Source organism: Berghia stephanieae, chromosome 1 (assembly GCF_034508935.2).
Source record: "Berghia stephanieae isolate SIO BIC M18660-M18661 chromosome 1, UCSD_Bste_1.3, whole genome shotgun sequence".
Classification (NCBI taxonomy): domain Eukaryota; kingdom Metazoa; phylum Mollusca; class Gastropoda; order Nudibranchia; family Aeolidiidae; genus Berghia; species Berghia stephanieae.
Window position 1 is genome coordinate 76,880,022 of NC_088360.1, and position 25,330 is coordinate 76,905,351.

The window sequence follows — 25,330 nt, forward strand, 5'->3', positions numbered from 1 at the left end:
TATTAGTTGTATGATGGTTCACCCCTTTTTTTGTTGTTGAAAAGGTGTAGATAGAAGATGTGGGTCAAGCCTTTTACCTCCAGGCTACAAAGCGAAGACAATATTTCTTTGTTACAGTTCTTCCAAATTACTTTTTTTCCCATCTTGATGCATGAAAAATTATAACAAAATATTTCAAATGTCATCTCTTGAAGGGCTGAAAGTTGCATACATGATATGTTCTTTCAGGTAAAAGGTGTGCCCATTCTGAGTTTGAATGCTCAGCCTTGGGTACCTCTGGTAGAGGCCCTGAGTGCATTCCGAAGTCCCAAATCTGCGACTCATATATGCAATGTGCAGATGGATCAGATGAAGTTAACTGTCATGATGAAGGTAATGTTAATCTTATTCTGTTTTGTTTTGTTTTTTTTTCTTTTTCTTATCAAGAGTGGTGATGGAAATTTATATATTGCAAACAGCACTGTATTCCTGTCAAATACAGTACCAAAAAAGTGTGGAGCGGGCACTAGGATCAATAATCGAGAGGTTCAGCAAATCATTTTGGACTTAAATTTTGGACTTAAGACCTTAATTTATCACGTGATCGCATATTATAGAAAGGGAATTCCTTAGTGACGAGTGCAAAAGTTTGTCACTTTGTCGAAATTTTTGTGTCCGATTCGCACCCTATTTATGATGCAGTTGGCTTAAAAAAGGTTAGTACCATTTAGAATTATTGATTTATGTCGATTTCTTTTCATCACAAACCTATGTATGTAATTCATTATGTAGTAGTTTTTTGGCATATTTTCTTGACTTCCCTATGTAAAAGTATATGATAAGCACACTGGAAATATGAATCTATTGTATAAAGAAACAGGAGTCAATACCAATGACTTGGAGTGATAGCTGTTTAAATTTAGATCATCTAAGGATCTTCATAATAAGGCTTTTAACTTGTACTAGCATTAGAAAAAAAAAGTTAAATAGAATCTTAAAAAATTTCAGCAAGATTTTAAAATTTGAAAACGCTTGAAAGCAAAATATGGTTCTGTTCTCTCTGTTTAATCGCCAACTTAAAGATCCTGGACTATGGATCAATAGGTTAGGTTAATACAGCTGAGAGATTTTATAAATACTATAGAAATTTTTTTTTAAATATTGAGAAATTCTATAAGATACAGTAAAGTTGAAAGCTATTTTGATAATCTTGAGGGTAAGGCTCAAAGATAATAAGAACAACTACAATAACAATAATAATAATAATGATACCTGATGATGATGATGATGATGATGATGATGATGATGATGATGATGATGATGATGATGATGATGATGATGATGATGATGATGATCGTGATGATGATGATCATGAAAATAATAATAATAATAATAATAATAATAATAATAATAATAATAATAATAATAATAATAATAATAATAATAATAATAATAATAATAATAATAATAATAATAATACATTTTCGTGAATATTGATTGGTTAATTGCCAGAATGTGGGCAGGGCAATGCTTCCAGGACTGCACACCAATATCTCAAGAAATGCAGAGGCTCATGATTGTTATGCTATTTAAATCTGAAAAAAAGTTTTTGATTCAGTTGGAATAATTATGGCAGTCCACAGCATTTTCTCTTGGTTAGAAACTTAGAAAGCAATATCATCTCACATTCAGTCATGGAATGATATTTATATAGAGCTAACAATGAACAAAAGCTATAATTACCAAATTTTATTATTATTTTCAATGGATTTATTTAATTGCTGGTATTGAATGAAAATTTTAAATTAATATAGCAATGTTTGAATAGATAGATTGGTCTACTAATATATATAAATGTAAAACTTATTCAGAGAGTAGAAAGCACTTGTTACAGTTTGTTGCTTCATGTTACAGAAACAGGAATAACTCAAGTTCCATGAGCCTTATGACTCTAAAGGACCATACATTTCAATGTAAGGTGAAATACCATTTAGTGTTTTAATAATATAAACATGACCCATGTCTTAATTTTTATGCTTATATTCAATAAAAACATTAGAAAACATGATGAACCTAGACCTCAGATACCACAAGGTTGTTAAAACAGTTGTGTCAGGTCTCATTTTATCAGCACAGCTGTTTATTACACTAGATATCTTTCACTTTAGTTTACTACTGCCTCATCCCCAATGGGAACGACCCACCATCGATGACGGGGAGACCACCGTGTGGTTACGTCATAACAGATGTCCAGAACGTGAGAACTGGCCTATATTTATCCCTGCGGGTAGAATGCACCGCTTGGATTTCATTGTCAGTCAGGCTATAGGACAGATTTCGTAAAATCGTTCATTTTTACACTGCAATTGCTGACCATACACTTCTTCTATATTTTTCTATTTTATATGGATATAACGGCCACATTTTCATCTTCAAGACACAATTATTTTCATTGATATCAAGAAATGGTGAGTATACTTTATTCTTTCTTGAAAAATGTATATTTTTCTATTTAAAATTAACCTGAAAAATATTTTTAATTGTTTAAAAAATTCAAATTGATGTTATCTGAGTTTTGTTACCCTAACACATGGTAGTAAATATAAGAGTAATAATCCACTTTTAATATAACATTTATTTCAACGATTTGTAATGACAGGTTTCAGCACAATGAATGTGTAAACACATCTTCTCTAATTCTTTGTTGGCTAACAAAATAGTCCTGTATTCAGACAAACTCCTGAGACATAAGAACACGAGTCCAATTGTGATGACAACGTTATTGTTGTTGTTGTTTTATGGTGTTGATGATGATAGCGCAGTAATAGTAGTAATCGTAGTAGTAGTAGTAGTAGTAGTAGTAGTAGTAGTAGTAGTAGTAGTAGTAGTAGTAGTAGTTGTAGTAGTAGCAGTAGTACACACACACACACACTCAGGGAGAGAGAGAGAGAGAGAGAGAGAGAGAGAGAGAGAGAGAGAGAGAGAGAGAGAGAGAGAAAAAGAGAGAGAGAGAGGGGGGGGGGGCGTGTGTGTGTGTGTGTCTGTATAAAACTCATGTATGCACATTTTTAGCACGGAACGATTTTTATTGCTTGTTCAGTCAAGTTCTCATGATTGAACCTATAACTTTCACACCGATTTGCCATTCCGTCTTCACGATTCGCACCTTCCCTCGATATTCTTCTACATCGCTTGAAATTATAATTGTCCTTTTTCAGCAGCCAATTGGAAATGGGTAATTGTAAACATCTGATTGACACTCCATGGATTGAAAGCAGTTTGGAGATCATGGGATGAAATTGCTAGAGAGGGGGAGTAAATTTGAAATGAATTGAAAGTAATTTGGGGCGTTGTCTAGGTGTCAAATAAGACTCTCACAGACCGGTGATAAATCAATTTTTTTGGCCGCAAATGCTACAGTAAACTTCTTTCTCTATCTTATTTTTGCTAAAAATATTTCAGAGTGGGTATATAGGCGGCTTCCATTTTGAATAACGGACATTGAGAACTATATATTTAAAGGAAAATTATTGCGTTATTATTATTAGCAGGCATCTAGGCGATCACTATCGTATTATTACTAACAATCAATAATATTATTATAACTCTTATTATTACAATTATTATTATTACTATTATTATTATTATTATTATTATTATTATTATTATTATTATTATTATTATTATTATTATTATTATTATTATTATTATTATTATTATTATTATTATTATTATTATCATCAATATCAATAATAACTAATAATCTTTTTTCTTTACTCAGATAAATGGTCAAACTGAAAACAAGCATTGTCTCAATGCAAATGGACTCTGCCGAATAAGCTGTGAACGGGCTCAAATGAGATATGTAGTTAAAAAACATTTCATGCAAACTGCTCCAGAATTAGCAAGTGAAGTTCCACCGGTGAAAAAAAGAAAACAGAACGTTGGTTAATTAGATCCTGTTTCTGTGACATGTAACAATCAGCTGTTCCTTACAATAATTGCGAGGTTTTACGTATGTTAATAAAAAGTATAAAAATGTGTTAAGGTCTATACAAAGTTCAGAGGAATACTTATAACTTATCTTTACCTATGATTGTCAATTTATTTTAAAATAACAGTTCGTTTTGATTATCTGATCATTAATCCCCTCTCCCCCCCCCCCCCCCCCCCCCCCCCGTCCTTTTCAATGCGTTTATCACGATTTTTTATTTCAAAAAATGGATATTATTTATCTTTTACTATTATTATTATTATTAATAATAATAATATTATTATTACAGTGGTGATCAAGAGTAAGATAAATACACTGATATTATATGATTATTACTAGTATTAGTATTACATCGGTATCACATGTTTCAACTGATTCACAATGATCATTTCTGTTATCCACGATGCTTCGGTTGTTCAATAAGCAGACCATTTTCAACAAATTTCCATTTTAAATAGTATTAGCTATCTGGTCGGCGTCCTTTTTTTTGTAGCAGCACTGGAGAGAGAGAGAGAGAGAGAGAGAGAGAGAGAGAGAGAGAGAGAGAGAGAGAGAGAGAGAGAGAGAGAGAGAGAGAGAGACAGAGAGAGAGAGTGTGTGTGTGTGTGTGTTGGTGTACATAAAACTAATTTATGCAACGTTTTACCACGAAACAATTTTCATTTTACCACCTCAGTTTAATCTCTCATCAGTTCTCTCTGACAATTCAACTTTGAACCTATAACTTTAACACAGCTACATCATTCCATCTTCACGATTCGCACCTCATCGCGATATTCTTTTATGTTGACTCGTGGTTTTGTCAACGGAGTTGAGAGAAGAAGATAGATATTGAGTGACACCATCAAAAGCGATGTGATCAAAGCTGGCGGATGGTTGTGTAACATCAAAGACCAGTGACTGGTCTACAAGGCCTATCATATTCGTGGGTATGTGTGATTTGAGTAGGAGGAGCTTTCTTGACTGGTGGACAATTGAAATTAGAATTGTCCTTATTCAGCAGCCAATTGGAAATGGGCAATTGTAAAAAGCTGATTGGACGCTCCATGGAAAGAAAGAAAGCAGTTTGAGGGACATTGAAGGAAATTGCCGGAGAGCGTGGAGTGGGGAGGAGTAAATTATATTGAATGAATTGGTAGTAATTTGGGGCGTTGGGAAGTTAAATAAAACTCTCGGAAACAGGTGATGAGTCAATTCTTTGGCCGCAAATGATTCAGTAAAATTGTTTATTCTTTCTTTCTTTCTTTTTTAAATTTCCTTTCTGTCAGAGTGGACATATAGGCAAATTCCATTTTTTTTAAACAGGCATTTAGAATGATATTTTAAAGAGAAATTATTGCGTTTTACCAAAATTAGCAGGCGTTTAGGTGATAACCACTATATTATATTCATGAAAATGATCATTATCATCATCATCATCATCATTATTATTATTATTATTATTATTATTATTATTATTATTATTATTATTATTATTATTATTATTATTATTATTATTATTATTATTATTATTATCCTTATTATTATTGTAATTATTATCGTCATCATCATCATTATTATTATTATTATTATTATTATTATTATTATTATTATTATTTTTTTATTATTATTATTATTAGTTTAGATCTATACAAACGTCAAAGGAATGCATATAACATATCTTTTCCTAAGAATCGTCAATTGCCATTACTAAAACCAGTTCGTTTTGATAATTTGATCAACAAACCCCTGCAATTCGGTGATCACTCATTTTTTTTATTGCTGTCAAAAAAGGATTTTGCTGTACAGGTGAGCGGATATCTCAACAATGCTTCATTACAAAACGACTTTGATTATATATTTCCACTCTGTGAATATTGATGATTATTGCAGTATTTCTCATTTATTTGTATAAACTCAGATAACTATGTAATTTTTGATTTTATCGATTGAAGTAATTAAAATTTCTGACCCATTTTTATGGTTATTTCCTATGAAATCTAATCCCAAATGATCTACTAAAATTATATCAAATAAAAGTATGTAAATCACTAGTTATGATTCTAAAATATCTTATTGCAACATCTAATAGGATCTTTACTACGCTACTTTGAACTTGAGAAAAAAATCATCAAAATAGGAAAAATTGCTCAGTCTCCCTTTCGGCACAGAGCCTTGTGGCACTCCAAAGTTTAGTAAAACTTGTTTTGACTGAACACCATTCACCATGACAGTCTGCCATCGATCCTGTAAATATGATGTAAACCATTGAAGGGCAATACCTTTTATGCCGAACATATTTTCCACTCTTCTTAACAAAATGACATGGTCAATCGTGTCAAAGGCAGCTGAAAGATCTAAAAGGCATAGTACATTGATATTGTAAGCATCAGCATTACATAACAAGTCATTAAAGATTTTAAGAAGCGCCGTTTTAGTACTGTGTTGATGTTTGTAGGCTGACTGAAAGGGTTGTTCCAAACTGTTGTTCTTAAGATGAGATGTTAATTGTCTAAGAACTATCTTCTCCAAAAGTATTGACAAAAAAAGTAAATTGGATACAGGACGATAATTGTTTAATATATTGTGGTCCAGTGATGGTTTCTTCAGAAGTGGTTTGACAATAGTGAATTGGATTATCAGACCTACAAATAAGTGCACGTCGGCAGGTATCTTAGAGTCTAGAGACCTAAAGGTTGTTCCGAACTCGGAACATAATATTGCAAGGACAAGGCGAGAGTGAATAAAACGACTAGGCTAGACTTGCCAGTTGAACGTGGTGAAAGCCATGCACTACGACAGATGGGATTTATTTAATTTAATTAATTTATTTATTTTCTTTTTTTGCTTCTGTTGACATTCCAACCTACTAATGGGGGTTCTGCTTTTTTCTTTCTTTTTGTTTTCTTTTTTTTTTTTTTTTGGGGGGGGGGGGGTTGTTAATTATGATTGATACACACGTTCTAGATTGTACCTGTTACCCACAACACAACAATTAAAAAATATTATCCACCTATTATTATGAAAAGTGTGTTTCCTCAAGCAGTATCAGAATCAGTCACTGCTTGAATATGAAGCAGACATGAGCGAAGGAAACTTTGTAAGTGAGAATCTCGGTGAGTGGAGCTGTCTACTAACTAGATAGTAACTGACAATGCAAAGTGAATCGTAGACTAGATGAAAAACATCTACAAAGCATTCTAGAATTATGTCGAAAGCGCCGTTAAACACCTAAAAACAAAAACAAACAAGTGAAACATCCAAAGTTAAAGACCGGAAAGCTACTACATGTTAACATTGAACTAAATATTTACCTTCTCGTAAAACAATCGATGCAGATTACAAACTCAAACTCTGAAAATGAAACCATACCTTTGAATTATTTGGTCTCCGGTTCATTGCTGCTGATTAGGAACTTAGAAGCCGGACAACGTAGCGCCCAAAATAGATCTCCCGTCTTTGTTGTTTAAATTATAGATAATGCACTAATCAGTTCAAACAACCATGTATAAATAAAATTTTAATGTAGTTAAATTCCACATACATGTCTAAATTATTCTGAAAATCAGGTTGCAGATAGTTCTTGTTTTGTTCACACAATGCATTAATTTTTGAATAATTAACTTTACCATGGTCTAAAAATAGATTGACAGTTATTTTTGATAAATTTTACCATCTGTTTAATAAAATATCAATATCTAGACATTAATTGATGCACGATCGAGTAGTTATGAGTTTGTGTTTATTTTGCCACCCGACAGCCACATTTTAATGGATATTTTTTTTCTATAATTTGCGGAAGGTGAGCGGTCAAAGGCAGGAGCACGTGTTTGACCACATGCGGCCAGACTATTGTTTTGATTGTGTGACCTAAATTTTATGGTTGCCATCTGCGATTGCTAGATGTTTTGCACACGTCACATGGTGTTTTCCAATTTTAAATAGGACAGCGATCATGTGATAGATAGGTCTTAAGTCCTCCTAATTCTTAAGTCATGGATTTTCTGAACCTCTCTAATGACAAGAAAAATAGGGTATGGAGAAGTGCCATGTGACTTTTTATTCTCTGGCACTTCTCCATACCCTATTTTTCTTATCATTATTGATGCTAGTGCCTGCTCCACACTTTTTTGGAATTTTATTCAACCCATTATCGGAGCTATTCCACGTGTGTCATATTTGTTTAAATGTTACCATGTCTTGTTTCATACAGAGAAGAGTGGAGAGCTTAATTTTCTCACTCAATGTAGAGAGTTAGTGGGGTTAGTTACAGTAGTGGAGAGGCGCACGATTGGTACTGAATTTGATATTTTATATTTTTGTGTGGCTGGATTGCTTAATCGGTTGTGCGACCATTCGTTGTCCTCTCTCTCTCAGCCAGGCGGAGGGTGTCGTGTCAATTGGATCCTGAGTTTGACACTGACCCCGTGACTTTTTGTTCTTTATTTTCATCTGGCACTTCTCCATACCCTATTTTTCTCATCAAATACAGTACACAACATTTATGATTGGACTCAAAGTTAGCCATTTCATGCTTTTTATAGGTTTATCGTTATGATAGAACTTGGATTTTTTAAAATTGTGTAAGTCGGATGGTAAATCAATTGATATGTTATTTGTATTTGATCTCATTTTGTCTTATTTTATTTTATTAGATTTATTCATGTATTATGTAAAATATTCATGTCTCAAATGAATTAGAGACAGCCTTTAAATATATTTGAGCTTGGAACTTGTTCATAAGTATGCTTGACAGCATCAATTCGCTTAAAATTTTCTAAATCTCTTCGGAGAACCATGAACATAACCCCAATTTCCCCTTTTATACACACCACTGAAACTGATATTCAATCCTCACCCAAAAAGCATTTTGGTTTTTGCTTAGAATTCTATTCAAACTTGTTGAAACTTGTCAGCTTTATCATCTATCATAAGATATAGTAAGTAACTTAAAAAATTTTCAGCAATATATTATGTTCATTGGTAAATTATATTCATCAAAAATAAAACAAATTTGATCACTTCTTTTTTTATTATTCTACATGTTTGCCCTGTAGCCTCTCGCATAGATTCAGTCACAAGAAACAGAAACAATCCACAACAAGTATCATCCACTTTGCTGACAGGAAACGGTGTCCCTGTATTGGATAACAATAGAAACAACAATTATAATGCAGGCAACTACGGCAATGTAGATAGCAGTAGCAGCAGTAGACAGATGCCTGATAGAACTCAGCATGTCTCACAAGAGGACCAACACTTCCAACATGAGCCACCGGTGAAAGTCAATTTAGAAGACAAACATTCTGTTGCAGAAAAGCAAGAAGACAGCAGCAACCACAACAAAGCTCAGCCCAATTCCAACACTCAACACTTGCAAGGATATGACAGTCGTGAAAACATTGCTGAAAATTCTCCTCATCCCAGTGTAAGACCAATAAACCCAATGTTATCTCAGCCTGTCCAGTCTGGTATAAATGATAGGGACCAGTTTGCTTCAAAAAGCAGTAGTATCCATGATAGTAATCCGCATGTGCAAGATTCACTTCACAACCCTAATCCTAATACTGCTTTCCCACAGCCTACTAATATTGCTCACAAAGCCAATGATAAAAGCATAAATAACCATAACCAAAATAATGATTTTAGAGGTCTCCCTCCCCAAGGTTTTACCAGTAACCACCAGGACAAGACTCCAAAATCATACAGTAATTCTTTCTCTGGGCAAAGTGCTCAACCTCGTCGACTTGGCCCCAATCAAGATAGTGGTCAAGCAAATCCCAAGACGTCTTTAACACAGAATCACAATCCTCCCTCTAATGTTCCGTATTCAGAAAGTGGACCACTGCCTCTAAACAATGGAAGAGATTTTAACACCGAGTCAGATAAAGCTTTGCCTTCCTACAAATCCCAATCCAGTCCTGGTCAAGCCCAGAGCAAATCTTATTCTGCTCCACAGATGATGGACACCTCAAAGATAAGCCGTGGGAGAGATGGTGTTAAGCTATCATCAGGACGGATGAAAAATCCTCTGCCTACAGCATCTAAGCCTTCTTCAAGTGTTGTAGCTCACACATCTGGTTCTAAAATTACTGAAAGTAAAGACCAGCATGCTTTAGCTCATTCAAGCAAATCAAAAATATCTCCCTCTCACTCCAAACCAGCTGTTAGACCAAATAGCTATCAATCTCAATCTTCCTCTCTCTTATCTTCATCTTCTTCCTCATCTTCACATCAGCAGCCAAGCCGCCAAAGCTGGCTAGATGGCAATCCATATTTGGCATATGGGAATAGTGGAAGTGGAAATCAAAGGCCGAGACAACAACAGGAGCAGCCTTCCAGAAGTAGTCAGTACTATGGGCCATCTCAGTACTTCTCTCAATACAATACAGACTCTCTAGATTCTTTGTCACCAACTCTACTGGGAGATACGGGTCAAGATGATTTCTCATCTCAATTTGGAGGGTCCTACATGGACCGACAGAAACCACTTAACCGAATGCCTTATCCAATGGGTGGTAGTGTTGGGGATGGTAGCAGTGGCAGAAATTCTGGGTACATGGGCTATCCAGATTCTCCATATAACTCTCAATATAATCCATCTTCTCGTTACAACTATGGAGGGGAATTTGGTGGAGGTGTTGGCAATTATCAAGACACCGATTTTTACTCATCTCTACGGAATCCAAATAAGGATTACCAGTCACCTGGGTTATATGAGGGTAATTTTGGTTTTAAGTGTTGTCATTAAGTGTCTTTTTGTATACTTATGTGTGTGTTTGTGTGCTTTAAAAAAAATCCAACCAATAGCTCCAAATAAGAGCTATTGGCTGGAAATTTAAAAAAAGATTTTCAAAATAAATTTTTAATACAGTCAATACTAGAATCAAGCAGGCTCGATATTTTTCAAATATTTTTGATGAATATTCCGTAACTTGCATTTGCTATAGTCCTCGTTTGGGTTCTACAAAGTATTGCAATTATACATATATGATAAAAAGAATAAATTATTGGAAACATTTTAAAACACAAAAGACAACACAAACAAGCATGCTTACACTTACATGCAAGTATTCACAATCATGTGTATCGTGCACACGTACACACAAACTCACACATACATACACTCTCTCTTTTACACAAACATAAATCTACAATATTATGATGTCAGTCACTACCACCATATTTTTTTTTATAGAATCAGACCAAAGAAAGGCAGATTTTATAAGTTATGTTTTTTTTTTTTCGAAGTGCATATTACAAATTCTTTGGTGATAATAAATGAGTTCAAGGTTGACTGTATTAGCTCTGCAATATTTAATATTTTTGATATTCGCAAAGACACTGAACCCGCATTCTCCCCCCCCCCCCCCCCCTGGACATTCTTCTAAAACACACAATTTTATCGGACTTCACATTTTATATGCGCAAACTTGATGTTGTTTTGCCCATGATTTTATGTTGTGAATTATTTGATTTCAGTTGTAATACCTGAATTTTCCTGCACATTTCGTTTTCGTTTTTCAGTATAGTACAGCTTGACGCCATAGCTTTGAAATGCAAACAAAATATATGTCTTAAAATGCATTATGCTCAAACCAGCTTATATAACATAACAGGCACTTATGATACAATTCTATTTTTTTTAAGATTAGTTTTATTATTTCTGTCAACAAACCCAATATACTGTCTGTCTATTTATTAACTTGTAAGTAGTCCTTCTGAGCCACAGTTTAGGCCCATAGAGCCGGGGTCTATACCAGTTTCTGTGACGTGAAATGGACAATAGCAATTGTTTGCTACCCTTTTTCAATCTATCGCAAAGTACTTTCCCACATATTTAACAGGCCCAGCTACCCAATCACTGCTGGGTGGACAGGAGGGTCTTTAAAAAATCATGTGATGGGAGTGCTCTACCAACTGAGCTATTGTAACCACCATCTTAGCACAAAGCACACTTATGAACACAATATAGTGTTGACACAAGCCAAGATTTAGTCATGACAAGTCGAGTTTTTCTTTCATTTGAATTAAATTGATTTTTTGAATTTTACCATTTTTGGGACCTTAAGTTTTTTCTTTGACTAGTTAAACTGGACATCATCCACCTTTTTCTTTATTTATATATAACTTAGACAAAAGATTGCCTAAGAAGTGTCATGTTTTTCAGTTTTAAAAAACTGAAATCGTTCTCAATAATTTAATGTAAGTTTGGTGCCTCTTACTATTTATTTTTTATTAGTTGCTTTTATTTATTTATGTATGCATTTATTTTGATATAGAAATATGAGGACTAGAGACCCAAAACATTTGTCACTGTTCCTTTTTGTTCTGTAGTGGGTGTTGTTCCTCTAATTCCTGACATGCCTAATCAGGTGTGCATCTAATTTCTTATAGCAAAGTACAAAATGTTATTTTTGCTGCTTTCACTTTTGGTGACACAGATCATACTTTTAAAAAAAAGAATGTTGCATTAAAATAGACATCAAAGTTATGATGTACGAAATCTTGAAACTGGGGAAAAAAATATTTATTTGCATTTTGAATGGATGCACGGATACCATTGTTTAAAATTGTATCTACATACAACTCTTCAGATTTTTATGATTTACAAAAAATAAATCAGACGTAGACACATTCTATTGTTTTTTCCTTTACTATAATATGTTTATGTTTAAATGTTTGTTTAAATTACGCTTTTTAATTTCTAAAGATTTTTAGCAATTGTATTCAGTCCTTGTGTGAGAGGATTTAATTGTGCTTTCATATTTGTCAGGCATCCTATGACAAAGGCTGAAGGCTGAAATTTCATGTTTTATTTTGCTTTGTCCATTCTTCTGAACCATAACCACATTTTGTCTTTTTTTTTTAATGATTGTTCGGTGTTTTTTTTTTTTTTTTTTTTTTTTTTTTTTTTTTTTTTTTTTTTTTTTTTAATTTTCGTATTAAAATCTGCTTTATCAATGCAATATCTTATATGTGATTAGTGCTATTTTTAGCTATACGTTGTGAGACTCTTTCTCCTGATTTCGATTTGATTTGCTATTTATTAATGTTGTATTTTTTTTCATTCTTCTGTAGGTTTGTAATTGTCGTCTGTTTGTTAAAATATACCAAATATTTATACAAAATTTACACTGCTTAATCCTTTAACAGCCGGTTTTATTCTACTGAAAATTGGGCATCACATTTCACTGTAACTGCTTTTTTTTGTTGAAACAGGTCAACAGTTATGTTGAGATAAATAACGATAAATAAAAGGAAAAATTATGGTTTGAAAGAAGTTTAATCTGGCTGTTAAAGGGTTAGGGGTCTCCTAGTGTAATTGAAGAATTGTTTCCACAACTGAGAGAAATTAAATGATTGACTGTTAAACACAGAAAAACTAGAGAAAAAATACAGAAGTATTCTTTACAGTCAAAACAAAGTATATCATTATCAAAATGAAATTTACCTCCAGGATAGTAGATTGTGATACAATATCAAAGGTTCATATTTTTTTTTTGTATTAGAACAAAATTTTGTCTGGATGAGGTATATTTTTATTGGATATTTTCAGTTGATCCTTTAAAAAACACATCTTTTTGACAAAATATATTTATATAGTTTTCAAAAGATGAATGTGAGCTTTCTGCCCTCACCATGAGCATGTGGGATACTCAATGTGAACCACCTTTTAACATTAATATGCCATCTTCAGGTGATAGTATTGCGATCTTTATTACATTTATCAAGAGACATAGTTCATATTTTTTTCACTTCACTCCTTACTTTTCAGATTTTTACTAAATGTATCACTCTTCAAATGCTTGTATAATAGGGGCCTTGGTTTGAATATGAATCTACTGTACATCCTATTACATCCTGTTGTATCGCAGTTTTACAATACAAACTTAAGTCTTGTTTGTTTTTCGTTGTTTTATTTTGTTTTTTGGGGTCCATTTAGATTTTGGATTAAATTTTTTAAAAACTTTTAGTAAATGAGATTAACAAACTCATAAGACAGAAGAAAAAGCCTTTTTATAAGATCAGTTTTAGAAGTAGACCGGCTTGATAACATTGCATTACATCTTTTTTTTTTTCCTTATTTTTCACCAGACGAACAATCTGATCATCCGGTACCAAGTTCTGGTGTGATAAAAAACAAAGGTGAGACCATTTAGGAATTAAATATATTCTTTAGACATATTGTGTGTATCAAAATTTTAAAATCAGAATTGAAATTGCGAATTTCCTCACAGCATCTTAAAATGCCTGCTTAACCACTTAACTGCAATGCGGACAAATGTGTCTGCTGTAGGCTGACTTTGATGCAGACGAATTTGTCCTCTGTCTTATGTCATTTTTCTTTTCAGTTGTTTACTAGTTAAAACAACTGACAATTCGCTCTCATTTACAAAATGGCTGCTTTGACTATTCCAATGGACGTTTGAAGCAAATTTACATCAAAATGTGTGGTTTTGAAGACAAAATTAGCCAACTAAATGATACATCAGGAGGAAATTTCCTCTAAAAAATCACAGCCTGATTAATTTAAATTAACCAACTCTTATAAATAATTTCTCTCAATTTTTCTGTTCGTTTGACAATTTTCTCACAAACTGGTAACATGAAATGTGCCATTTTGACTTTTCTGAAGTAAAATTATTTTTTTTTAATTATGAAAATGAAGTGAGTTTTATGGCTTACCAACTCTTCATGCACACAAAACATCCCACAATTTCAAGATTGCGCCCATTCCATTCAATAATTCTTAAAATTTAATTTTCCCTCTTTCCATAGATAAAAATGTGTATGTGTTTTGCGGACTTTGAGCTATTTAAGTCCCCATTCTCATGCACTGCAAAATTTTTAATCAGCATTCAAGTGGTTAAGCATTCTATTAAGTAATATTACCGGTAATCTATCAATCAAATATCTCATGCTAAGAGTACTCTTCGGGCACAATGTATTGCCTTAGCCACCTCGTTCTCTTTGTATTTTCAGGGTCTTGTTTAAGATTTCAAAAAGAAACGAAGTGATGTTTTATTTTAAGCAGAATTTTATTTTGTCACTGATGTATTAGATAATCAATGTGAGTAACATGAATGTAGGTCAACTGCCCAGGAACGTCCATTTCTGCCAGTCCAACAATGTGACTGCACCTTATTCATTTTAGTTTCCATAATCTCTGATTACATATTGAGGGGCTGTTGGTGGAAGTCCTATTTGGGTTGAGTAATTCCAATTTGTTAAGGTGAAGAAAGGGGGTGGGGGGTGTGGCGGGTTGTGTCTTATTTTTGTGGGATCGAGTCCAACCGATAGCTCAATGGTCTGGATTCAAACTAGTATGCGCGCTATGGCTCTCGTTACCAGCTGCACCACTCAACCTATATCACAAACGGCTCAGGTTTAATCTAGGGGAGATCAAGAATTGCCTTAGGGTCCCTTATAACTTAATTGTATTAATAACAAGTGAGTCAAGACAATAGTAACGCCCAAATGCAATAATAACAATTCTATACATAAAGTTTAATTAGATTGTTACAGGAAAAGATAGAAAGAATAAGTATTTATTTAATATCAGGAAGAATAGCTCTAATTGAGTGGATCTAATCTATTATTTATTTATCTGTTGTTTTATTAATCGATTCATTTGTGATTGATTGATTAAGTTAGTTTCTAATCATTTGTGTCCGTGGAAAATACATTTGAAAATGGTATAAGCCCGTTTGGCTTATCTTTATCCCGCCGGCTTGCTTGACTGAGGCAAATGTATCAGCTAGTTCCAGGGTTGGCGCCTGCTTTGCAGAGTTTTCTGGACATCACAACAGTGTGTTGTAGTTAGGGCTGACATCAGGGGTTTACCACTGTTCAAGGACTGGGATGCAGGGATTCGGCACAACTGGGTGCTCCAACGACACGGAAAAGGACCAGGACCTTCAATTTAAGAGTTGAAACAACAAGGTCTTAGAGCCAATCGAGTTTGTCTTTCGCCACCGAATCATCCTGAGCGACACATCATGATAGCCTTTATTTGCCGACAAAGGCAAGGAGAAGCAGTAACTCCATGATAATGGTTGTTAGTATATGTTTTAAACATCAACTGACAGTCGAGCTATCTTACATGATGAGAATTTAACAGGGTTGTGTCCCTGGTATTTCTTTATTTATTTTTATTAATTATAATTGAGGTTATGATGTGTGGCCGGCGATTGGCGGTGGGGTACAGACATTCAAGCAATATACATATTGAATATAAATGAAAAAAAATAGCATAGATCATAAACAACTGTTAACTATGAAATAAGATACATGTAGATATAGTTTTGTACAGGTATTCCAACTTACGAACATCCATGGAATAGCACAATTAAAATATATACACAAACTATAGTATTAATAATAGATAGATTAAATTGAATTCACAATAATATCTCGTTCCACTTTGTATGTTAACCAATAATTCATTTTACCTCCAGCCGAAGGATGACAAACTTTTTTTAAGTTTGAAATTGGAGGGATAGCTCTTCTCTCTTGGGCTTCTTAGCGTGTGTGTGATTAAACTCGGAGATGAATTTGATTTTGTGAAATGAAAATAGCCAATCAGAAGAATGTTCCTGTTTTAGATGCTTTGGTAAGAAAGAATAACGGATAATTACCTGAGAGCTAGACCTTAATTGTAATTTTAGCTACGCTTGAACGAGACAAGGACCTCAGGGCCTAGGCACGTTGGTGTCTTGTTTGGAAAAGGTAATTAGCAGCAGGCATGGATACAATGGGCAGACAATTTGAACAGGTAAATAAGCCTTAAGCTGAAAGTGAGTGTTCCGTTATACAATGGAAATGTTTACCACCTAACGACCAAAATTTCCGTTAGAAAGATTTTAGAGCTTGATTGGAGAAAGACTGTCCATGTTTTGATTATCTTACTGGAGGAGTTAATCAGTTATATGTCTCGTCCACTAGGTTTGAAGTGGTTTTGAAACGAGACGCTGACGAATGATTAAGAAATCACGCAGTGAAAGAAAATCGCTCGTCACAGGGGGGGGGGGGGGATGTTATCAGCTTCTCTTTGTCGTTTTCTTCTGACGTTTTTTCTGCCCTATGTTGTTTTAAGCCCATGATTTAAAAGAACATCCTTCCTCAAGGTTCTTGTTAAGAAAGACAGTTGATCAATTCTTTTCTTTTCTTTTTTTTCTTGTAAATTATTTCTCCACAGTGTTTTCATGTTATTTTTTAAATCTGCAACTGTACCATCACCTTTGTTTTTACTGCCACTGAGATGACTTTAAAATGTTATAAGCACACTAAAACTACTGGAGACGAAATTTTAAAAAAGAAATAGGTTAGGGAATTTATCTAGTATATTGGCATCAAACAGTTACATTTGACGGTCATAAAACATATTAAAACATGTAAATGAATGAATTTTAAAGTTGTGGTGTTTACATTCTTTTTTTTTTTTATCAGAAACCTACCCATCAGGTAACAAAGATGGAAGTCACTCAAATTTACAGGACACAAAGAGTACCTCGTCCTCTGATGTGAAAGGTAAGGTCATATTTGGCATCTAGATATTAATACAATGTTGCATTTTTTTCTATTTAAGAGCTTCAATTTTTTTAAAAGTAATTCCAATCTCGTAGCAATTTTTCATAGGTCTTCTCATGAACATTGTGCCTAACTTCATTCAAAACCAATTTCTTTTTTGTAATTTTCACGTCATCTAATAGGCATTTTTATAATAATAATAATAATAATAACACTATGCACTTCATCACTTGTTTCATGCATACAATTGTTCATTTATTTCCAAGAAGAACAGACTACTGTAGTTAAATTAAAATTAGGTGTTTCATCCAGTTATCAAAATAGATATGGCTGCTTGAATTATAAAAAGAAGCTTCAGTTTTTTTACAACAAAATCAGTGAAAATGTTTGTCATTTTGAAATTAAAGAATTAAAATTAAAATAAAATAAATTTCATTTACTTCTAGGAGCAGGCGTGGACAGTCCAAAGAGAATTGAGACCAATTCTATCCCAAGCCAAGGTTCCTCGAATAATGAGAATGTCAAGAATAAAACAAAACAGAGCAGTGATGTAGGATCTGGCACTAATTCCAAGACCAACATTACGCATTCAACGACGAAAAAACCTCATCCATCTGTTGGCAGTAGCAATAGTAAAGTTTTTGTTTCCCAAGAGAAAGTAATCATCTCCAGCTCCAGTAGTGAAGCTGAGGGGCCCATAATAGCCCTTTCTTTGGGACTGACGTTTACTATTATTTTGATTGGTCTGCTCGCTTGTAGGTTACGGAATATGAAACATCGGTTAAGAAAAGGTCGGCCACTCAATTCAAATGAAGCTGATTACCTTATTAATGGAATGTATTTGTAATGACAATGTGATAAACTTGCTTTCAAAGATAATGATATATTTATTGTATGTAGTTTGTGAAGTGAAATTTTTATACACAGGTTGCAAGTTTTCATTTATGTTTACAATGCCTGGAAGTGCAATATACTTGTGTGTGCATATTTATTTGTGTGTATCTGTGTTCATTTGTTTGTGTGAGTGTGTGTGCATGTTGTTCGAGAGTGAGTGAAAAGCGCATAATGGTGAGAAATACAGAAATTATAATTTACCTGTGATTTTTCATTCCCTCCCCTGGTTATAGAGAGAAAGATAATCAAAACATTACTATTACAGCATTCAAGATGGAGGATGTTAATCTCAAAAATGATCACTTTAACAATTTTTAAAAAAATTCTTATCCATCATAGACTAGATCTTGTTTCCTTTCTTGTCATTGATTTACAATCCTAGGATTAAAATGCTTCTCCCTTTGCAGCACTTGGTTGTCTTTTTAGACGTAAGCCTAATGAAAAGTAATCCAATAAGTTCAATTAGCTACTCTTTATTAGCTGCCCCTTATAATCATCTAATTCTTAAATTGCCTCACTCCAGACCTCCATGAATATATTTGAGAAAAGAAGGTTTATAGTCATTGTATCTTAAATTTAATATTCTGCACACTCAATATTATAAATTTAACTGTATTGCAACTCATGCACGAATATTGTTGTGACAGATATGTCCCTTTTTTTCAAATTTGAATATTTTTAAAACTATTATATATTTAAGGAAGTGTCTAGATGACAGAATACACATTGGGTGTAACCAGTCCTCTGGTTTTTAAATGATGATATTCAAGTTCCTTACCTAAATGAGACCGTTTCTTTAACGGTCTTCCGTCCTATAATTTCATGCCCTGTTATTCTTGGCTAAAAGTATGCCTGTGCAATCCTGCTACAAAAGTAGTTTTGTTAGTTTACGATTCAATACTTAGCCTGTTACTTGAACTATTAATAGTTGACTTTTCTTTTTAGTCGATGCTTCGACCCCTTGTTTTAGTCATCTCTCAATATGACTAATAGTATGACGCATTTGTGTGTCAATAATAATCATTTGAATCATTATGCTTCACAGAGCTGGGGTTTATTCTGATTTTTGAAGCATGAAAGTGACAGTATCAATTGCTTGCTATCCGTTGGATAAGATACTAGCCTATATCATTAAGCTTTTTTCATGAGATCAAAAGACCTTACCTCCAAGTCACGTTGCATGGACAGAATGTTCAGAAAGATTGCAACTGCACCTGGACTGGTACTGTTGGAGTTTAGCTATTGGGACCTTCACATCAAATAGATGACTTACAAATGGCTTGACAAACAACGGGACCAGAATCAGCTGGGGTGCCATCGTTGTTTTTTACCTCTTTATCCATCCAGCAGTGATTGGTTAGTTGGGTCTCTTGCTTGAGTGGAAAGTACTTTGCAATAGGCTAGTACCGTATCCAATATGCTGTGAACACTTTTCTGTCCTACAGAAGATAGGATAAACCCTGACCCCATGGACCATTAGTATTTGAATAACTACTGTTGCCTACGCTGAGCTGACCAACGTGTCACACCAGTCACGTCACTTGAAGACAAGGTTCACCACCAATACTCCTTCGACATATATAATAATAAGAAGAAGAATCATTATTATTATTATTATTATTATTATTATTATTATTATTATTATTATTATTATTATTATTATTATTTATTATTATTATTATTATTATTACTATATACTACTACTGATAATCATAATGATTATAAATATGATATATATATATGCATTCGTAGTTTGAGCACTCTTGGCCATTTTTTAACTCCCTTTGCATTTAGAAGCAAATGCAAAGCTGAACTGAGGAGGCATTTAAACGTTACTGTCTGCAGATTCCATTATATATCATATATATATTGATATTACCCCTCTGTCCACGCTACAGTGACTTTGTCATTCACAGTATTTTGGGTTAAGCCAACCTCTTGTCTTTTAAGGGACAAAGAAGAAACTTAATCGCCCATTTCACATTGCAAAAAATTTTGTACTTTCTTAAATACTCCCTGGGTGGGGTTCCTGATCTCCCATAACGGGAAGGGATGCACTTACTATGTCTTCTATCCCCTTATATCCGTTTTCCAACAAGCTATCTGTCTTTGTCTTAGAATGAGATTATTTTGGTTTTGTCCTGGCCCTGGCCGGAGTCCTGGCTGGGAGGGAAACAGTCAAATGCATATTATTTGGGGGAGATGATATTTTTTTCCTTGTAAATCATCTCTCTCTTATATATTATTGTATTTTTTATTCTGAATATATAATGTAGGCATTTGAGTGTATTCCTCTTTGTTGGATCTTTTGCTTGTGTCCGAATGAGACTTATAGGTGATCTCAAAGTACATTGATGGTATGCTCTTAGAATCTACATCTGATCCCTATTTGTTCCCAGTTCCCCTTTGCATTAATTTCTCTTGGGTGCTTTAATTTTAATTCTAGAACTTTATACTATCCCATTTTCTTCCTTTTTACTGGCGCTGATATAACCTAAATGTGTTGCAAGCGCTTAAAACCCCTAAAAACAAACAAACAAACAAACTTAAATACTCCATAGACCCTGAGAATGGTTTCCATCCACATGCTTTCTTTTCCACTGCTGATTTGTTGGTCGTGATTTGTTACAAATCATTCAGTAATCGTGCTGTGACCTTGAGGATGTAGAAGTTTCTGTCAACAGTCTCATCAAGGTTAATTAAAGGAAACAATTTTTCTCAAGTGTATAAATATTTTAAAGTTATTTTAACATAAAGTAAATAGGTTTTAAATGTACCTTTCTTTTATTTTTAAGCCAAAAAACTTCTTAGATTCTAAGGTTTAATTTTGTAAAGCAGCGAATCAAACAAAAAGGATGAATTTTTTATCCTTTTTTTTTCTGATTTAAAAAAAAAGTCTAAATGCTTTTTAAAAAACTTAAATTTGACTTTGATCATCGCTTAGATTCGATTAAACCTACATGCACATATTTGCAGGTCTGATAACCAAACGCAATTATGGGCTTGATTTATCATTCTTGTAATGGACAATATCCTGTGTTGGTTTGAGCGTGTTTCCAATACAACCATGAGCTCATAAAAGATTGAATTATCAGATGTGCAAATAAGTACACTTTGGATTTAACACTTTTTACACATTATATGAGAGACCTTATGTTGGAATGTTGTTAAGTCTATGAAAACTTTTGTATGTTTATAATATTTCTAATACACCATCAACTGGGGTGATCAAGCTATGTGAAATGGGTAATATTTTTATGATTTTGCGACATTATTCTCAAATAATATTGAAATCACCACAGTCCAATATTCCCCAATTTTATTGAGAGAATAATGCTTCAGAACCAAAATATCATTTTGACTTGCCTTCATCAACCGCAAGTGTCTAAGTCACCCCAGTTGATGATAGACTTGAAAAATGACAATTTTCTAAAAAAAATAAATTGGTTTTGATACATAAAAAATCTAGTTTTACTTCTCTATTTATGGCAATATATATATATATATATATATATATATATATATATATATTATATATATATATATATATATATATATATATATATATATATATATACATATATATATATATATATATATATATATATATATATATATATATATATATATATATATATATATATATTAATTTATTTATTTATTTATCTTTTAAAAATTTATTTATTTATTTATTTATTTTTTTAAAAATTATTTTATTTATTTATTTATTTATTTTAAAGATATTTAAAGTACATGAATGGGATGGATGGGGTCGTCTAACTGGGGGGGGGGGGGGGGGGGGGGGGGGGGGAGAAGGTCACTTTTGTTGTGTTTTCAATCCCCTATATCTGTTTTCCCTTTCCATGTTGCTCTGTCTTTGTTTTAGATTTAGATTACACGGTTTTTTTCTTGGTACTAATGGGCAAACTTAACTGAGAAGAAAGCAGTCAAATGTAAAGTTCCTTTTTTTTTTTTGAGAGATGATATTGTAAATCGAATGTCTTTAATGCACTGTCATAATTTTTAGTTTTGATTATATTGTAATATGTAATCATTTGAGTGTATCCTTCATAGTGGGATCCTTTACTTGTGCCTGGACGAGACTTTTAGGTATATATATATATATATATTTTTTTTTTACAGGCGCTGATAAGACCTAAATGTGTCGCAAATGACCCAAAATCATTAAAAGCAAAAATCAAACAATGGTCAGTAACTCATTTTCCACCTGACTATGGTGAGATAATGTTAGCAATTGAAGCTGTCCAACGTCATGCTGCAAGAGTTGTATTCAATTACTACAGCCCCCTTAGCAGCGTAACAGACATGATCACGCAGCTTGACTAACTCTTATGTTCGAAATTACAAATGAAATTATGGTCATCTCACCAGAGCAACTTGACTGACTGACTTATCTAAACCAGTGACCATCTGAGCTCTAGCCCTTCAGTCTTGTGCCATGACGTAGAAGTTAGACGTCTTTTGTAGTTGTTCCAGGTGACTATACAGTTTGTTACTAATGCTTGGATTTGGTGGGAAGAATGTGCATCTCGGGTCTTCAAGAGGTTGGCATTCAAGCAAGATGTGTGTTAACTGTTTCATTGGGGTGTTGTTATAAGGGACAGGAAGGAGACGTGACTTTTGTAATTTTGCTTAAATGGCTGTTGAGCAGTATGTGAAGATGTGGGAATGTTTTGAAGAGTTAAGCTGGAAAAAGAGGAGAGGTGTCGCAGTTGAGCAACTAGACAAACAACAAAAATTTATGCTTTCAGAGAAAAACCTACTCAAAAGCACACAACACCAATCTGCAAACTCAAAACATCTTCAAATATTCTTTTGCACCCCTCACTATCAAAGACTGGAATGCTCTTCCCGAATCATGTGTGACAACAGATTTAGAAACCTTCTAGCGAAGATTATCAACATTCTTTAGCCTAACACCAACAATGGCTACCACTTTCACCAACTCTCTCTGCCCTCGAATACAAATACTCAGAATTGAGTCGAGTAACATTCAGAGTAAAGAGCCATTACCAAGGACTCAACAATGCGCCACTCAAGAGCAGGACTCAAATCCAGGACCTTCCAATCCGAAGGCGAGTATAACACCGCGATCTCATAACCTCACATATGTAGTTATATAAAAATAATTCAAGTTAAAGATATAGAAATGTAGAAAAAATACAAAACAAAATAAAAAGTTGTGGATCGAGTGCCATAAGTTATTCCATCCTGATGGGACCCTAATCTCCATCCACAATCTATTGCTAGCTATATACCCTTTTGTGTTATATTGTCTCATTTCTTTCATAAAGTTGTTTTTTGCTTGTTCTTTTCTTTTGTTTAAAAAAAAATTCTCTCTCTTTATTAATTGCCCTGTTGTCTTCAAAGCCGATTTCCTATGACAATAGACGATGGATGTAAAGAGCAATGCCAGTCAGAAAGAATTTTCTTTGCATGATTAATTTTGTATTCCATTGAAATAATAAGAGGGGTGGGTGGTCCTTATTTCCATCAATTCATTATAAATATGCTCTACTGTATAATCTAAGGGGACAAAAAGGAGATTGCAAGAATTGACTTCCCCTCTCCCCACCAGGCGCATAGTTGTGTCCTTGTAAAAGGCTCTTTACTCCATTCTCTCACCATACTCAGGTGTGAAAGGAGTACCTGTCCGTTAACAGCATTGTCTCTAACCCCCCAAATATTTATATCACCTAACATGTATCATCTACATGTTAATTTTGATGTGACTAAGGACCCCTTATAAAGTGCTTTGAGCACCTTAAGTGGATATGGCACTATATAAATGCTCATGTTTAAGTTTGAGTTTAAGTTTAAAGGCCTACAAAGGAAGATAGTTTAAGTAAAACAAATGGGAAATGGTTCAAATAGAGAACAGATGTAGATTCCAAGAGCATACCACCAATGTTCTTAGTTTGAGATCACCTATAAGTCTCATCCAGACACCAGCACAGGTTCCCAATAAGAGGAATACACTCAATTTTTTACAAGATATGCTCAAAACAAAAAAACAAAAAAACAAAACATAACTAGTAGTACATAAAGAGAGATGATTTACAAGGGAAAAAAATATCCCTTCCCAAAACTAACAATATACATTTGACTGTTTCCCTCTAAGTCAAGGGCCAGAACAAAACCCAAGTTACGGTATCCCTTTTCAAGATAAGGACATAATGCAACTCAGAAAACAGATATAGTAGACACAGCAAGTGACCTCCTGCCCATCATGGGAGGTCAAAAGGTCCTTCCCAGTGCCAAGGTGAAAGAAAGCATCCTGTATGCAATTGTTCAATAACAAGAAACTGTTAAACTGTTGTAAAGAATAAGCTCAAAAGTTTTAGACAATCGATATTTAAAAACATTTTATTTTTTTTTAAATCATTTAACAACACAAACAACAATATATTATATTTCATAATACTCTTTTCACTTTCAACAGTCATTTATAATTTATTATGCAAGGCATCGACATTATAATCCTTTTTGGTCAGGAAAGCATCTCAATTAAGTGGTGACTGTGACTTATAACACCTCGAGTAAAAGGACCTTGTAAATGAAATTTAATCTTCAGAGCACTTAATTTAAATGCTAAAACAGTACTTTCCACGAGAGTGCCTGCTGCTCGGATGCCAGTTTGGCCTAAGCATTCACTCTTCTCTGGAAAGTTTGTTTTTAAAAAATCTCAATTCGCACCCTTACCTCAATTGTCATCACAAACGGGCACAGAGCAATGGTATCTTCCAATTCCATTCAATAATTACAAAAGGCAAAAAAAATGTATCCTCGTGTGCCAAAGTGAATGTCCAGTTTGTTCGAGATTTCCATGTTAGCCTCTGAAAGTGTTCGAGATTTTCGTATTGACAATATTATTATTTAAAGAGATTAAAATGGGGAAATGAGACGTGTTAAAGATTCCAGTGGTTCTGA

General features: G+C 33.6%; 1 protein-coding gene across 1 annotated transcript in view; it reads left to right on the forward strand.

The window, feature by feature from the left end:
- The window catches only part of LOC144957581 (uncharacterized), a 37,100-nt gene extending 18,410 nt beyond the window's left edge, over positions 1-18,690 (forward strand). Inside the window, exons 4-8 of the mRNA XM_078888927.1 lie at positions 229-372; positions 9,010-10,674; positions 14,051-14,101; positions 17,405-17,485; positions 17,932-18,690. Of these exons, the coding sequence (XP_078745053.1) occupies positions 229-372; positions 9,010-10,674; positions 14,051-14,101; positions 17,405-17,485; positions 17,932-18,332 (2,342 nt within the window). The 3' untranslated portion in view covers positions 18,333-18,690. The remainder of the gene's footprint in view (positions 1-228; positions 373-9,009; positions 10,675-14,050; positions 14,102-17,404; positions 17,486-17,931) is intronic.
- Positions 18,691-25,330: the final 6,640 nt, after the last annotated feature.